Source organism: Lissotriton helveticus, chromosome 12 (genome assembly GCF_964261635.1).
Source record: "Lissotriton helveticus chromosome 12, aLisHel1.1, whole genome shotgun sequence".
NCBI lineage: Eukaryota > Metazoa > Chordata > Amphibia > Caudata > Salamandridae > Lissotriton > Lissotriton helveticus.
In genome coordinates, this window is record NC_136073.1 from 466,681,539 (window position 1) to 466,700,177 (window position 18,639).

Sequence of the window (18,639 nt, forward strand, 5' to 3'; positions counted from 1 at the left end):
TAATATGTTGTTCTCTTCCACCCGCTTCCTTCCTTAACTCCCTGTTCTCTTCTCCTGTGCTGAACTGCTGTTCTCTTCCACCCGCCTCCTTCTTTAACTCCCTGTTCTGTTCTCCTGTGCTGATCTGCTCTCTTCCACCCGCCCCCTTCTCTAACTCCCTATTATCTTCTCCTGTGCTGATCTGCTGCTCTCTTCCACCCGCTTCCTTCCTTAACTCCCTGTTCTCTTCTCCTGTGCTGAACTGCTGCTCTCTTCCACCCCACCTCCTTCTTTATATCCATGTTCTCTTCACCTGTGCTGATCTGCTGCACTCTCCTACCCTGCCTCCTTCTTTAACTCCCTGTTCTCTTCTCCTGTGCTGATCTGCTGCTCTCTTCCAACCCGCCTCCTTCTTTAACTCCCTGTTCTCTTCTCCTGTGCTGATCTGCTGCTCTCTTCCACCCGCCTCCTTCTTTAACTCCTTGTTCTCTTCTCCTGTGCTGATCTGCTGCTCTCTTCCACCCGCCTTTTTCTTTATATCCATGTTCTTTTCTCCTGTGCTGATCTGCTGTTTCCTTCCACCACCTGCTTCTCTAACTCCCTGTTCTCTTCTCCCATTCTGATCTGCTGTTCTCTTCCTCCCGCCTCCTTTTCTAACTCCCTGTTCTCTACTCCTGTGCTAATCTGCTGCTCTTCCACACCGCCTCCTTCTTTAACTCTGTTCTTTTCTCCTGTGCGAATCTTCTGTCTCTTCCACCCGCCTCCTTCTTTAACTCCCTGTTCTCTTTTCCTGTGCTGATCTGCTGCTCTTCCACCCCACATCCTTCTTTAACTCCCTGTTCTATTCTCTTCTCCTGTGCTGATCTGCTGCTCTCTTCCACCCCACCTCCTTCTTTAACCCCCTGTTCTCTTCTGCTGTGCTGATCTGTTCCTCTCTTCCACCCACCTCCTTCTCCAACTCCTTGTTCTATTCTCTTCTCCTGTGCTGATCTGCTGCTCTCTTCCACCCCACCTCCTTCTTTAACTCCCTGTTCTCTTCTGCTGTGCTGATCTGTTCCTCTCTTCCACCCACCTCCTTCTCTAACTCCTTGTTCTCTTCTCTTCTCTCGTGCTGATATGCTGCTCTCTTCCACCGTGCCTCCTTCTCTAACTCCCTGTTCTCTTCTCTTTTCCAGTGCTGATCTGCTGCTCTCTTCCACCCCACCTCCTTCTTTAACTAACTGTTCTCTTTTACCGTGCTGATCTGCTGCTCTCTTCCAGCCCACCTCCTTCTTTAACTCCCTGTTCTCTTCTCCTGTGCTGATCTGCTGCTCTCTTCCACCCGCCTCCTTCTTTAACTCCCTGTTCTCTTTTGCTGTGCTGATCTGCTGCTCTCTTCCACCCACCTCCTTCTCTAATTCCCCGTTCTCTTCTATTCTCCCGTACTGATCTGCTGCTCTATTCCACCGCCTCCATCGCTAGCTCCCTGTTTTGTTCTCTTCTCCTGTACCGATCTGCTGTTCTCCTCCACCCGCCTCCTTCTTTAACTCCCTGTTCTCTTCTGCTGTGCTGATCTGCTGCTCTCTTCCACATACATCCTTCTGTAACCGCACACACATACATACAACCACGCACACACACACAAACACACACAACCACACAAACACACACAACCACACATACACAACCACACAAACATCACCCCACACACAAACATCACCCCACACACAAACATCACCCCACACACAAACATCACCCCACACACAAACATCACCCCACACACAAACATCACCCCACACACAAACATCACCCCACACACAAACATCACCCCACACACAAACATCACCCCACACACAAACATCACCCCACACACAAACATCACCCCACACACAAACATCACCCCACACACAAACATCACCCCACACACAAACATCACCCCACACACAAACATCACCCCACACACAAACATCACCCCACACACAAACATCACCCCACACACAAACATCACCCCACACACAAACATCACCCCACACACACACATCACCCCACACACACACATCACCCCACACACACACATCACCCCCCACACACACATCACCCCCCACACACACATCACTCCCCACACACACATCACTCCCCACACACACATCACTCCCCACACACACATCACCCCCCACACACACATCACCCCCCACACACACATCACCCCCCACACACACATCACCCCCCACACACACATCACCCCCCACACACACATCACCCCCCACACACACATCACCCCCCACACACACATCACCCCCCACACACACATCACCCCCCACACACACATCACCCCCCACACACACATCACCCCCCACACACACATCACCCCCCACACACACATCACCCCACACACACACATCACCCCACACACACACATCACCCCACACACACACATCACCCCACACACACACATCACCCCACACACACACATCACCCCACACACAAACATCACCCCACACACAAACATCACCCCACACACAAACACACGCTCAGCCACACGCTCAGCCACACGCTCAGCCACACGCTCAGCCACACGCTCAGCCACACGCCCAGCCACACGCCCAGCCACACACATCTATCTATCGCCCTCACGCTATCTATCGCCCTCACGCTATCTATCTATCTTTCGCCCTCACTCTAATTATCTTTCGCCCTCCCTCTAGCTGCCCCAGACCATCAGACAGGCCAGTTCATGGACCTGTTTCAGAAAGAATCTGAAAACCTGGTTGTTTCCTAGGATGGAAAACTGGTTCTTTCACTGCCTATTACGGGCTGGTAACGTGCTGACCATCACCATTTCTAAAAGCGCCAGGATACCCATAGGGTGACAGTTTTTGCGCTATATAAGTGATTTTTACATTACATTACATTACATCTTTCGCCCTCCCTCTAGCTATCTTTCGCCCTCCCTCTAGCTATCTATCGCACTCACTCTATCTATTGCATCACCACAGCATCACTCAGGGGTACCACAGCATCACTCGTCGCCACCACAACATCACTGAGGGCCAACACAGCATCAATCTGTGCAACCATTCAACAACTGGTTCAAATATTTTCTCTCAATGTTTCAAGCTTTATTACAAATGTCATAAAAAGATGTTAATATTTCACTTCTGTTCTTGGATTTTCGTCACAATAAAATACACTGAACATAATCTTCACAAAAGTTATTTACAAAAGTTTAAGCTATTGCCATTATAAATTACAATAACTTTTATTTAAGTATTAATTATTTAGAAAAATTAAAAGCCATTGTTATTTGTAATATCAATACATCTAAGTCACATAAATACAAAACATGTTGCATTACAAATGCTATAGGTGTCACATTTGCAAACGATAAAAGTATTGGCATTGCAAATGGCAAAGCTATTAATTTCGCTATTTTCAAAACCAACACATAAATAAAAAATGTGTCATTTACAAGACCAATAGCTCAAACTTTCCTAATGCGAGACCTATTGCATTGCAAATGCTTGTTCTCATAAAGGGGCTCTCCTATGATTTTCCATCTCCATTTATTAGGCCGCATTTGATCATCAGTTTAATCCTTATCCTTTTCGATGTAGGTTCCTATGGAACTAATGGACAACTGCCCCTTGAAAAAATCAGAATAGTTTGTCTTGGTGCCCTTAGTTTGGCACATTGTTGGGAGTAAGTTGAAGGTGTAGTCTGTCCAGCCTCCATGTTCCACTTGTTTCCAGCAAGTTAGTACTTAACACGTTGGCTGCATTTCCCCATAAAGTGGTGACACCCTTTCATTTGGGAGAGTGTCACACTTCCTGTTGTCTTCTCTTCACTACATACCTATAAGGACGAGACAAGGCTTCATTATTTGGATCTTAAGTGGGCCCTTAATTTCTTTTATGATAGAACTGAGGAGCACCTTAGGGGATCAGCTTTTTTAGATTCGCTGGTGCAGATGGGAAGGTCCATTTATGAACAGCTTTATTTTTAGGATTTATTTCTTTGCATCAAGTTGTGGTATGCAGTGGCCAGAAAGGAACCGCCAGTGGCCCTTAAGGCACTTTCTAGAACCTCTAGTAGCCCGTCAGGCACTTTCTACCAGGGCAAAAACTATTACAAAACTCTTTGCTAAAGGCTTTCTTTTATTTGATTTCTAGCAAGCTGCTTCATCTGTGTCCATACCTTTACCAGGCACTACTATGTTGACGCTCTGTTTTGGAGGGATGGACAATTTGCCCGCTTGGACCTGCAGGTCTTCTTCCTGTAAAGTCCACTACTCAGACCTACCACCTTTATGAGGGTACAGGTTTGGTATCCCTGCAAAGGTTAAGGAATCTGCGGTTAGAAGTATCCATCAAGATCACAGTTTACTTACCTTCATTAACACTTGTTCTACTGGATTCGCTGTCTTATTGCAGATTCCTTTACCAACCATCCTTTTACCCATTTGCACTTGTCATAGGTAATAACGTTGCAAGCTGGAGATTGCACATTATCTAGTCCTTTGTTGTCTTTCGCTCTCTTGAAGATCATTTGAAATTTTCTATGGTTAAAATGACATTGACACAAAGGGCTGGTGCCTATGTGTGGCTATGTACCGTTATGTCTGGAGGCGGGATGGAGTCACAATGGAGGGTGATGATACCAACTACCAGTGCACGTGGGCTAGTCCAGACAGTTCGCATCTAGTCTGGAACCTGGAGAGATTTGGAAGGTGCAGAATCTGTGGTTAGAATATCCACCAGAAAGTGTTAACAAAGGTAAGTAACTTGTTCTTCTAATCCCCATGGTGCTTCGTTTACATCTAAACCTTTGTTAGAAACCAGGTTCCCCCCTACATCTAATATACCTATGCAAATGCAGTACAAAAACTTCTTCAGACACCTCGCTGTCTGGCACTTGACTCCTGACTGGGCAGTGCACATAATTTTATTCCCATTTCACCCGACCAGCCATGGGCTCTCGTTCATCATTTGCCTGAACTTTGTCTGTCGCTGATTACCACGAGCTAAACATCATTCATTTCCTCTTACAGTACGGTTCGAAATCGTGAACTTGTGAATCCAGCTAGTATGAAGCAGGCTCTCATTGCATCAGCAGCTAGGCTTCCTGGAGTCAATATGTTTGAACAAGGCCATGGAAAGCTGGACCTTCTCCGAGCCTATCAGATCCTTAACAGCTACAAACCCCAAGCCAGGTCAGTAGATTTAGTTTTCAATTTTCTTTTTCCTCTTTGTTGTTTTTGGTACAGGCATGATACATGTTCTATTTTGGAGTTTGATGTAAGTTAGTCTTATTTCATTTGATTTTTCTTTGCAATAATGCCAGAATTTCATTTGGGTCAACTCAGTGTTGATGTCAAGTGCCAAAGTGCAACCTTTTTGTTTCATAGTTTGTTATAGCACAAATAACGCACACACATATAAGCAATGTAAAGTACTTTCAGTTGAAAAAGATGTAATATTTTAAAAATAGTGGTCACCTAGAATAGCTGGTTGTAACACTGACTATAAAACAATGCAATTATACCATAAAGCATGTTTGTTACCAAAAGACACTGGCAACCCGAGTCTTAAAAATCCACTCTTTAACCCCTCTTGATAAATGCCTGAATCAGTTTACTAGACCTGGTAGGAGTGTTTTCTTAAGAAGTTTAAACTATGAAGTAGAGCCTCCACAAACTAGGATGACATGTCGGCCACACCTATGGGTGTAGAAACAGCTATTGTCAAAACTCAGCCAGCGTGTCAGAAATAATACTTAGTTATCCTGAAGTCTGTACTTGTCAATCTGAGCATGGGCTAATCACTGGCTTTTCTTGTTTCACTCTAATTATATTCTTTGGGACCAAATACACAATTTAATCTTTCAGAAACGCACTTTGTTCTCTTTTGTTTGAAGAAGTCTAGACCGTGTTCCAAAGCTTGACTCATTCGTTATCTAACAATTTGTGGTGCAATTCTCCTCTGTAATTAGAATATGTAGAGCAAACATTAACTAGAAATGGGTCCTTTTATTTGAAGACCTCTTGAAAAATTGTCCTAGACATGGCAAAAGAACAGCCATGTCTCTAATGTTAGTTTGGAACTTTAAGGAAGCCTGCTTTTAGGAGAATCCTACATATGTGCCTCTTAGTGGCAGATCACCTGCATTTAGCTGGGTACATGCCTTGCTGGTTCAGTTGGAGGAATGGAAGCCACTGTGTGCATGTTTCTGTAGTGAATAGACTTGTATGCCGATGTATTTATTAAAAATGCGGGACAAGCACTGATTTTCTGGTAATCTGAGAATCCTCCAGTAATGTATTCTCTATTCTGCACTTTTTCTTTAGACACTGCTTTTTCCTAGTTGTTTCTGCTACCTTTTAGAATCTGTTGATGCTTGCTTTTTTAAGCATGCTTTTGTATCTTTTTCCAGACTAACCGGTTTATTTTGAAATATGCAGACACTGTTGTGGTTTCTTTTATGTCTAGCCTGAGTCCAAGCTATGTTGACCTGACCGAATGCCCCTACATGTGGCCCTATTGCTCCCAACCTATCTACTATGGAGGGATGCCAACTATTGTCAATGTTACAATCCTTAATGGAATGGGAGTAACTGGCAGAATTGTAGATAAGGTAAGATTACTTTTTTTGATTTAAGAAAATGTTTTCATCTTCCTTTTTAATATTACTAACCTTTGAGCAATAAACCTGGGGTTGCATTTATGGCTTCCAGAGTGGGTGAGCACACTGTGTACACAGTACACTGATAGGTGTGGTCCAACTTTGTTAGGCGGATTCTTTATCAAAAGCGCTACTATTGAGTATCTAATTAGGAAGCAGATAGCATGACAACAGAAACATAAGCAGTGAAGGGGGGGTGGTTATAAAAGGGATGTGATGTATGAGTTTTTCCTCTGTTTAACTGGAAAAAGAACTCAACCCTTTCTGAAAACTATATTGAAAATGGCAGAATTATAGTGTCTGGAAATCCCCAGGTAAATATTGTAAGACTTGTGACCTTTCAAGAAGTGTGTTGTCTTGAAAGGTTTGAAGATGTTTTAATGTTAAGTAAAATGAAACAATGCCTCTCGGAAATGTTCCATTTTTTTATTGAAATTATTATAATGTTTATCATCTGATGTATGAATCAGTTATTTTTCTCCCATTGTAACAGTTTTGGTTTCAAATTACTTATTATAAATCATAAAATAAAACAAGGAATTGGAAGTAAACTACTATGTCACTGAATATGTTCCTGATAAACAGTTTTGCTTTTACTTTTTCTGTGCAACACGTTATATTGCATTTTTGTCAGAATAAAGAAACATTTTCAGCAGCAGTACATTGTGATGCTACGTCGTCTAGGTCCGATCTGGGCAGCCTGCATAAATGTGTATCCTTTTCCAATCCGGTACAGCTAGTTGAGGCACCATCTTTGTATTGCATTGTCTTTGTGATTCACTGTAGTCTAGTTTAATCTACAGGTCCATATAGTGCGCCCTCCATATACCCTATATTTTGTTACATTTCATCTGGCAGTCCCTGGTGTTATACACCAGCGTTTTGCTGCCCTATATTGGTCCATCTAGGTATACCACCTTCTCTCCCGGCAGAGAGCGGAGTGTTCGCTTATGCGTTGGGAGGTCGACATCATGGAATTATTATACTTTCAGTTGAATAACATTTAAAATATTTGATAGTATGGTCGATGCTCTAACTGAAAGAACTTATAGTTTTGCCAAATTAATATTTTCTGGATTCACATGCTGTGCATTACAGCTAACTTGTAGGTGGGTCTGGAATTGTCTCTTTTAGGGTTTTCTCTCTTTTTCCATTGTCGACCATTTGGTGGCATGTCCCACTTTGAATGACATCAGATGTACACCCCGGAAACGCCGTGAAATGGTTGTTTTTTTCACATTCTCTTTTCCACTATGGGGTCAGCAAGCACAGCAGAGACCTCCAGAGCCGAAGAAGGAAGATAGTTTATTGAAAGAGCCAAGAAATGATCAAATATGACCTGTTTTTTGACCCAATTACCAAAGCACATTGAATGAGGAGCACCAAATTAAAGAGGAGCACCGAAAAGTTTTGGTTTTTCAGACTGCCCATGTGAGGGTCTGAGAATGAGCAGGGCGAGGTTTGGGGGAGTGGGGGTGGAACACACCCTTTGCACAGGACGACAGCCATGACTTGTATAGCCTTTGTCTCCTGAAAGATCACAATTTGGAATGGTGTGCCAAGTTCCAGCAGAAGCCCCTTAAAGCTGGAGAGAAGCAGAGGTTGGCAAATTACACCATGGTGCAGTCCCAGCACAAGCAGGGATCATGCTAAGAACTGGGGTTTTTGAGTGACAAGAAAAATCCAGAAGACATTGACTTGACGAAATGGAAAGGCTGTGAAATCCAAGAAATCATCGAGGCGGAGAAAGATAAAAACACCGAAAAGAATGCTGTAGGACGCAGACATGAAGGCCAGGTGAAAGACCTAACGGACACCACAGCCTGAGCTGAAATCTTTGGACTTGAAGCACATAAAAAAACAGCTTAAATCCCGAAATCTTTGGCGATCCAAGAACGACAGAAATTAAAGACCCCATGGCTTGGGACCAGAAAACACTGTGGGAGGCAAGCCTTTTGAAACAGTCCCAACATCAAAAGGTGAATGGGAGCGCTGAAGGGAGAGAAATCCCAGGAAAGGTAATGTTTCAACACTGAACAAAAAACCTGAGACTGTTGACGGTGACGGAGAGTCCCTTGGCCTTGATAGGAAGAAACAGTGCCTCAATGCTGAAATGGAAAGCCTGATAAGGAGGAACAGGGAGTTTGACTCCTTGAAATCATACAGACTGTTTGTAAAAGCATCAGCGGAAATGTCCATGGTGCATGATCTTACTAAGCTTGAGCCTCCTACCATTCCAGAACCTCAAGCAGAGGACGAATTCTTTTGAGTATGAAGAAGATGCAGAGGATGGCCAAGTTACGACTCATGGACTTGCACTAGTTTTTTCCTGATCCACTCCCTGTACATGCTATCTGAGGGGTTTCTTAGAGGGACTTAGTGCGGGTAATGTAATAGCTGTTATTGGCTGTGTGAATAAAACCCAATAAAATTTGTTTAAAAAAAAAATGCAGAGGATGGCCAAGTTGAGCAGGAATCCTTCCTGGAAGGAGAAACTACAGAAGAATGGATGGCTCTGTATGCATATTCACCTGAAGAGGGGGGTTAACCCCTACCCATCCCGACCATCTCACCGTAATGACATTACGATATGAAATGCCTTAATAAAAAGGGCGTAACTGCAACAAATGATGGACGGAATGCTGAATGATTCAGACATTGTCCCCCAGTCAAGAGATCTGGGTTAAATCCATCGTTCTGTATCCCACTACGCCACCCCAGTTTCGACCTAGCCATACACAAATCAGTTTTGACCCTGTGCCTCATTGGAACAGTCCAGACTGAACTGCCGAGCCAGGTCCTTCATGGACCGGAAACAAGCATCCTGGGACCGGTTTCAGGGTATGTCACCCTTCATTAGGCAGGCCAGCTTGAATCGAGTGGCACAGTGAGCAAGGGACCCACGTCTGGGCATACCCATCACACTTGGAGCAAAAAGTGTAAGTGCAATAAGTGATGGACGGAATGCTCAATGATTCAAACATTCTCCCCCAGTCAAGAGAACTGGGTTAAATCCATCTTTCTTTTTTCCACTACGCCACCCCAGTTTGGACCCAGCCATATGCAAATAAAAAAGGCAGCTGACACGAGGTTCAACTCAAGGAGGAGCAGACCAAATTGTATTTTCCTCTGGAAACGTTCCTGCTCGTTAAGATAAAACCAATTTTTACCTACGCTGTCCAGAGTCCTGGAGCACTGATGGGAGAATTTCTGGGAGGCCGCAGCAGCATAGACCGTAACACCACGAGTAGAAAAATACAGAGCTACCTTACGTCCAGGGCAATGTGGCCGCAGGCGGTATGATGGTCACAACAGCACGCAAGAGAACCAGCACGCCAACCACCACCGGCTCTCCTCCTGAGAGAAAGCAAGCGAAGGACACGGTGGGCCGTAAGAGAGATCAGTGGCAGCACAGTGTCCTATTACAAATTAAGTGCACTATTAAATCACCATACCCATCATCGGAGGGATGAAATTGAAGATCTCATTCAACTTCTGCTGGTGGAATCCAAGAAGAATGAGAAGACAGTAATTCAGGAAGGTAAGAACATTGTCAACACCTGCCCAAAGTCCTCCTTCGATGACACTGCCAGCAGTCAGCTGTGCACTGCCAGCAGTCAGCTGTGTGCTGCCACAACTCTGAGGAGACTCACCATGCTAAGTGTCTTGAGTTCAAGCAGGAGGCGCAAGCCTGAGTGATAAATATCCTTTTCACCAGAGAAAGCCTGTTAGAAAACCTGGTCGACAAATCGTTGTACCGCATGGAAAAAGACCGGGATCATCTAAAGGCAATGAGGGTGTTGCAATTCAAACAATCTTTTCTGTCGGAAATTAACCCCAGAAAAAGAATACCCAAAAGTCAGAGGTGCAACTGACAGTGTCACACATCTCCTTTACACCATCACGTGGCCTATCTGGTGCATTATTGCAGTGACAGTATGGATCCCCATCACAAAGCATCTTTCGAGGGTGACCCAGAAGAAGAGGAACCCTGCCAACAGGGTTGGAGATGTTACAGCAAGTGACTTAACAGCAGATCCCTCCTTACAGAAAATACCGGTAGGAGATCAAATCAGAGGATTCACCCTGAAATGTCAGAAAATCTCCACAAGTGGATATTGAACTAATCCAGCATTGTTGCTACAGATAACTAGTAAATAAACAACTAGTACTCAAACTATGAGCAGCAGAGAACACCTGTTTGTCATCAACAAGCAATACAGTAGATACCATCAAAGGGAAAAAAGTGAATACTCCGTCTATTTCCTCCTACCAAAACCAGACCAGACACTCAAACCCATATTAGATCTAAAGGCATTGAATAGATTTATAAAGACACAACAACTCAAAATTATGACACTGAATGATGTAATTCTTGACTTGATAAAAGGGGACTCTATGCTAACTATAGACCCGAAGGATGATTACCTGTGTGCTCAAGGGAACACCTGACATTTCTTCCCTGAACTTAGAGATATCATCCCCAGTTCCAGAGAGAGAGAGAGGACATTCTAAGGAGTGACTAAATTCAGTCGAAGTCAAAGACTTCCCTGTCACGAAGAGAGCGCACGCACTGACAACACAAGCCTGCTTCTGTCAGACTTGTCTGCTTCTGACTGTGAGAATAGTGGTGAAAAGGACAGGCATACCCTTAATTTCCCATACAAGACTCCACATGATACTGCTTCAGGAGTGGCTTCTACAGCTGTGGTCACAGGGAATTGGGAAGATGTAGCGCAGGGAGATACTGTGGTGGAATACATTGCAGTGGGCAGATTATTCAGACTACCAACTCCCTCTGTAACTGTAAAAAAAACTCATCTCACATGGTGTTGAGAGTCCACATGGAAAAACTAAACATCAGGAGCCAATGCTACCCAGAGAAGGCAGTGAAACATACATGTGTAGAACTAAAAACTGTCGTCTTAGCTCTCGGAGCCTTCCAAACACATGTATTGGGAAGGACAGTGCAGAAACAGACAGACAACATGACCACCGTGTTCCGCCTCGAAAGCAGTGGCGTAGGGGGGGGGGGGAGGGACTCAATCTCAAGTGCAATGCAAGCTAGCACAGGCTGTATGGAAGTGGGCTGTTCAAAGAAGAATTACTCTAGTGGCAATTATCTTACTGTAAAGAATTGGGTTATTGGTTGGGGGGTGAAACCCTTCTCAAGCAACAACCGTAATCCTCGTCAAGGTGACCACAAAACGTAAATAAATTAACCTGTGCTTAACCCTCTGGTAGGTTGGCACAAAAGCACTCCAGTTTAACTTTGAAGCAAAGTTTAAAATAATGTATGCAGCGCTTAGACAGTAATAAAGTGAAAACATAACACAAGAAAAATCCCACACCAATTTAGGAAAATAGAGTAAAATGTAACACCAAAATTACTACAAGCATTTGCAATGCAATAGGTCTTGCCTTTACGGGTGTTTGAGCTATTGGCATTGTGTAAATTACAATAGCTTAAAGTCTCTCAAATGCGAGACCTATTACATTGTAAATATTTTTGTTGTTGTTTACAAGCGCCCCATGCTGAACTTTCACGTTAATGGAGTCCGCGCCCCTTTCTTTAAACGAGCCGCGTCTAAAGAAAGGGGCACGGCCGCCATTAAAGTGAAAGCGCGGTATGGGCCACATTAATTAAAAAAAAAAAGCCATTTGTTTGTCAAGTTGACAAACAAATGCTTTTTTTTTTTTGTAAAAGCACCCCATGCCTTGGTTTAACATGAAAATGCAGCATGGGGCACAAAAAAGTGTATAAATAGTAAAACAAACAAAATACCATGCAGCTCCATTGGGCGCCGCAAATAAAGCAAACACGCGACTGTCATTGTGGCGTACCGTGCTATACAAAAAATAGTAAAATTTAGGAGAGCGCCTGTCTTGCCTTCAGGCAGGTGAAAACTGTTTAAGGAAATAGTGCTCAGAGGCTGTAATTAAAGTGTACTGGTTAACAACACATGTAGGTGGGCCAGTCCTTATGGGAGGTTACAAGATGAGACAAGGCAGTAATAAGGAGGGACCACTAAGTCTATTGACCAATGAAAAGCCACAGTTTACAAAGGACAATGACACAAGCCAATGAAAAATATGGTTGTAGAGGGGGTGGAGCTTCAAATCCATACTTGAATACGGTATGCCTCACAGAGCAGTGCATGCGCTGCCCGGGGTCGACCTAAAAATCTAATCAGTAGAGCCAGAGTTATGAATTCTAAGTTTTTTAAGAGGTGCCGATTTTGGTTATGTCGTCGCACTGGACCGGGACAAAGTCACATTGAAGGGCGGGTCAGGTACTGGGACCAGGTTTAGTCCCACAGAGAATTGTATCTTAAGGCCTTGATGTGAGGTGTTGCGTCTCGCTGTGTTTTTTTCTATGAGGAAATGCGAGGTGCTGTGACGTAAGGTCCTGCGTTGAGATGCGTCACTGAGGGGAATGCACTGCAGTGAGCTCTAAACGGGGCAGAAAGAGGGAGCAGTGGTTTTTAATCAGAGAGGGGCTGCTCCCTCTTCTCGTCCTGTTTAGAGCTCACTGCAGGGCATCCCCCTTGGCGCCCTTACACACTCTGCAGATCACTACAGAGTATGTATGGATGCAAAGGGGTATGCAGTAGCACTGCAGTGGTTTGGTTCTAAACAGGGCCACAGGAGGGAGCATTCCCTCAGTTAAACACTGCAGATTAAACCTTAATCTGCAGTGATTTTCAAACAGAGGTACTGCTCCTACTTCTAGCCCCGTTTTAAAATCAACAGCCTCTGCAAATTAATTCCTCTAGCGGAGCAGCGGAATTGATAGGTAATTCCACATTACAAGTGCAATGCAGAATTACTAGATTCTTCTGATTCCGCCTGCAGAAGTAAAAATTTCGCCCGGGCCTAGTTTCTTGGGCGTACGCCTGACATCATTCAAGTTTGGACAAGACAAACGTTCTCTGTCTTGATGACGCCCACAAAAAATAAAAGGAGAGAGAGAAAGGACTGTGGAATAATGCACAGCATGTGAATCCAGTGCATGCTTCATTTATAACATAACTGCTCCTGCAGATAAGTAGCTATTTTGATGCTCTGTAATTCACAAATGGTTAGTGTTGCAAGTACTAGTTTCAAGTTTTCTGGTCTAAGTGCAATTGATTAGATAGTTAATTAGTCGTTTTTGAAAATTGATATACCCATGGGGCAATGAGTAGATGCCCTTTTATAATTTCCTCAGCCTCCTCCTAGGAGCAAATGACTGTTGGGACTACAAATACGTTTCGTCACTGATCTTGAAATGTAGCTGTCTGAAAATGTTTGCCTAGAGTTATGGTGAATAGATGTATCATATTACTTGTGTGTGGCTTCTTTATTGCATTGAAAGATATTTGTTGAGAAAAGGGTTGGTGAGTTGAAGCTGTGTTGCAGTGTCTTTTTGTTACTAGTAATTTGTGGTGGTCACTGTTACCTATTGACTTGCTGAATTTCTAGAGGTACTTCCCACTTAGTCTGCGAGAATTGTCAGTGGTCCCCTGATTCACTCATATGAAGATTGCATTTTGGGTTATGACTTTCAGTGGTAGGAATGTTCTATTCTATATTCGATGCCTAAAATGCTGCCAGTGATTTCTGGAAATGGGGGAGCAATAGGATTGAAACAGTGGCCCTGAGGTAAAGTCTGTAATAGCCATCATACGATATGGCAAGGAAGTTTAGAAGTGTCTGAGGATCTCTTAATATTACTGTGTTGTACATTTAAAAATCTCAGTACTGTTTTATGGATAGAAGAGGGAGGAAGAGCGAGTGGGACACAAAGGTGATGGGGAGAGAAGGCAAGGAGGAGGGATGAAAAGCAATAGGGGCAAGAGAATAGGAAATTGGAAGGGTGCAGGAAAATTACGGGTGAGCGAGGGAGTAGGAGAGCTAGCTCTTTGCCTTAAATTAAATAGTAAATGTTTAATATATAATTTAAAGCAATGCATTTTTGATGTTTCGATCCTAGCAGCAAACAGCAGTGTATGTCTTTAGTTATTGCACGTTTGTATATTGTGCCAGCACACTGCCTTGTGAGCACTTTGGCACCCTGTGTGTATAGTAATATAAAGCTGTGCACAGGTACATTTGGATGGTTAACAACTGATTTTAAGGTTAGTGTGGCATGATTTCTGGAGATGCAACTGCCTAGATACCAGTTTGTGCATGTTTTTTGTACTAGAGAAAATGTTTGAGCTTTTTTTTTTTTTTCGAGAGCTAGCTGCAAGAATTAATTTGTTAAACTCTCTTGACGTTTGTTTATCAATTTATCAGTCAGTTACTTTCTTCAGCGATAGCATAGCCTATGCATGACAACATTCAAAAAGGGTGAATTTTCAGTAGCCTAGTCGTTGCAAAAAAAGTAATATTTAAATAAAAAATGGAACTCGCCCTATTAGTTGAGAATAGTAACCTGGATTACTGACATGTTGCAACTAAACCTCAGAGTGAACCAAGTTCAAAATGTGAGATGATTCCAAAACGTTTCAGCACATTGGGTGATTTCCTGTATCTCTGTTTAGAAGTACCTTTTTTGTAGCGGTTTTTACACATTCTTGGACAAAAAGTGTGTGTGTATACAGCGACACAGAACTCCTCAGACGTCTTCCTCTTTGAGGTTCACCGTTTTATTATTTTTTCATTTTTCACATATTTTCAAAATACCATTCGTTTGAAGTCCAAAATGCGCAAACAAATTCATCTCCCAGGCTGACCCATTTTGGCTTTTGCCTTTTACTGGGCCTAAAATGACACCACAGTGAGAATAAGCAATCCTTCTAAGGTCTCGCCTGCGCTGCAGCGCATGCGCTGCTCGCCTTGGTGAGACCTGTAGTCATTGGTTTTGTGTGCCGCTTCTTTGGAAGCGGGGTTTGGGTCCGCCCTGTCTTCCTTAGGCCCCGTCCACCCGGAAGGGAGATTTAGCTCGCGCACGGCATCTCTTCCAGACAACCATGTTTATTTTTACATTGTGCTTTCACTTAAGTGGAAAGCGCGATGCATATATAAACAAGCGGCAGACACGCGCGATGATGTGCACGCGCACGGCGTCCCTTACATCTTGTTTTAGGAAAGAGATTAAAAATGGAAGCCAATCGGACTGTCTAGTCATTCAGCACAGCATCAGATAACACTGTTCTAGTGAACTGACGAAAGCAGAACCCGGACAGAATTTTCTTTTAGCCTAACAAATAATACAGATTTAAAATGAATTGTTCTATGCATGTGCTGCACCAAAGAATCGAAATGCAAGTAGTTCATCAACCAAACAGCAGCTGGTGCATTGCAGTAGGATTAATTTTCAGTATCGCAAGTACTGCAAGTTCAATAAAGCCCCAACCTATTGCTCAGTCTCGCTTACACTAATGTGCTGTAACATAATCAGTCGGAAAAAATTACTTTTGTCGAAAAAGCTATAGCCAGCACAATCTGTTTAGAGCTGAAAAGATTTATGTACTCTGATAGGATTTTATGTACTCAAAAGAATACATAAGAACACAGCCACAAAGTCAAATTACACACATAAAGGTGAACTACATCTAGCAGGCACCATACAGTAGTAATTCAATTCCACTGGGACAAAGAACATGAGAAGCAGAGGACTCCGTGAAAAAAAGGAAATGTACATGTTGGCAATCTCGAAAATATATCTGCTAGAATGTCCTGTACGCTGAATACCGAGGATAATAACATTAATTAAAACTCCATTGCCAAACCTAGAATGATAAATGCTCATAAAAGATGGAAAATTGTCTGAAGTTAATTTAAGTAAGATTTACAAGATAAGTGGTTTCATTGTCCATTTTGGTTGAAGTCCCTGAATTTGCGGTGCCATCTGAAAGCGCACTGTTTAATTGCCTCTTAGGACTATTTTTATATGCATTTAAATATCTCTAACCAGAAATATTTTCATATTATTTTCTCATAATCTGGCACCTTCCTCGAGTTTGAGCTACTTAAAACCTAGCATTTGATGGAAACCAACTCCCCTTCTCAGCTACCCTAACGAAGACCCTTTGAAAAGGAATTAATGAAATGAGTGGCTTATTCCTCTTTTCCCACGCACAATCACAAACATAAAAGAGAACTACAAGGGGGTAAAGATATCCAACACTTGTGGAAGAGCCACTGAACATAGCATAAACATCGTAGTTATCAAACTTGTAACAACTGTTTTCCCTTACTTCACCACACAAGCAATAATAATAATAATAATAATAATCCACATTTGTAAAGCGCACAATCACCCGTAAGGGTCTCTAGGCGCTGGGGGCCGTCGGGAAGATTAAGCAAGCTATTGCCCAGAGTCACATGTTGCTGGGCTAACCTGCCGCCGGAGCCGGGGATCGAACCCTGATCCCCAGATTCCTGCATCAGTCGCCCTGGCCGCGGCGCCACACCTCTCCCAAGCAAAATAACTGGATTTTGTATTCCTAGGAAGCAAAGTCACTGCAACAATGAAAGTGAAAGGATAAAAAAAATCCTAACACACAAAATGAAATCGCATGAAAGTAGCAGCAATTCAAAATTCTATCTAGCCCCAAGCGTGTTTGTGACGGATAGCCTTCCTTTTGGACATAGAAAAGGCTTCATTTCTTAGCCACTGCAATTGTTTTAAAAACATAATAGTCCATGGAATTGTCGCTCCTGAACGGTTGTCTTGCCCTTGAGTAGGTCAGAGGACCGAAGTGTTCCCTTGCATTTATGGTCATGTGAGCGATTTAGATTACCACACAACACTGCAAAACTAATATGTTCTACATGTCACCTTACTGAACAACAAGCATTTGCAATGCAATAGGTCTCGCATTTGCGAAAGTTTGAGCTTTTGGCATTATAAATGACAATGCCTTTTATTTATGCATTTGAAAACCTGCAAGGTGTGCGTAAACAAGCACTTTGTACTTGTAGTCCATGCTTATGATAAGCAAGGCTAGCAGTCTCTTTTCCTGCCAGCCTTGCTTCTTGTAAGCAAGGACTATACGTTCAAAGTGCGTGTTTATGCACTGCTTGCAGGTTTTAAAAACAAATGAATAAAAGGCATTGTCATTTGCAATGCCAATAACTCCCAACTCTTGCAAATGCGAGACCTATTGCATTGCAGATGCTTGTTAACTGTCCGTTTTCTCTGTCCTTGTCCAGTTGAGCTCTAGAATGTAAACTCCTCTCCCATTGTAACTCATGTTCCCGTCTATGACACACAGTACCATTTATTATTTTAAATTTTCCAGTACCATATTTTATATTTCACAATTTCACCATTCTATTACATGTCTAGATGTATTCATTATAGTGAAATTCCTACTCATTAAGACCTCCATTCTAATTCAATTCCCACATTGGTTATTTAACACAGGTGTCACAGGTTGAAACTTTTCAGTGTATGTTCTCCTTTTTCCTATCCTTAAAAGTACTTGTGCTTAACTACTAGTTATTCACTTTTTCTAAACATTCTGTTCTCCTTTTCCTCAACATCCTTTAAAATCAGTGCAATGCACATAATATGCAGAAGGCAGCACATATTAAAGTGCTAGTGCCTGCAATAGGTACAAAAAGACTCGTTCAGTTCACTAATAAAATATGACATTGCGCTATTCCCTATAATGTGACATGTGCTACAGTACCTATTTCTATTTGCTGGAATACTAGATGACTCACTTATATCCATTTCAAATATTAATTGTTGGAATACTTCTCTTTTTTAATACAATAATACTATTGTTAAGTGACTCATGCTACGGTGTTCGTGGATAACTCAATCTCTCATTCTTATTGTGCGAAGTGATTATTCTAAATCAGAGTTTCCATGTTTTCAATGAATTGTCTTTGCCTGTCGATCTATCGCACATAACCTAATGTAAAAAAATCCTCAAAGTGCTAATGCCTACATGTGATGTAATAGTTTCAGTAAGGTGCTGGTGCATACACTGGTCATTAAATTATCCAAACTACAATCACTTAAAAGGACCAAATTGAGAGTCCAACACAAAATGACTTATT

The 18,639-nt window shown here is 42.7% G+C and overlaps 1 protein-coding gene across 1 annotated transcript in view; it reads left to right on the forward strand.

Annotated features, from left to right (window-relative positions):
- MBTPS1 (membrane bound transcription factor peptidase, site 1) overlaps positions 1 to 18,639 on the forward strand; it is a 298,949-nt gene that overhangs the window by 206,599 nt on the left and 73,711 nt on the right. Inside the window, exons 11-12 of the mRNA XM_078670462.1 lie at positions 5,006 to 5,167; positions 6,444 to 6,588. Coding sequence (XP_078526588.1) covers positions 5,006 to 5,167; positions 6,444 to 6,588 — 307 coding nt within the window. The remainder of the gene's footprint in view (positions 1 to 5,005; positions 5,168 to 6,443; positions 6,589 to 18,639) is intronic.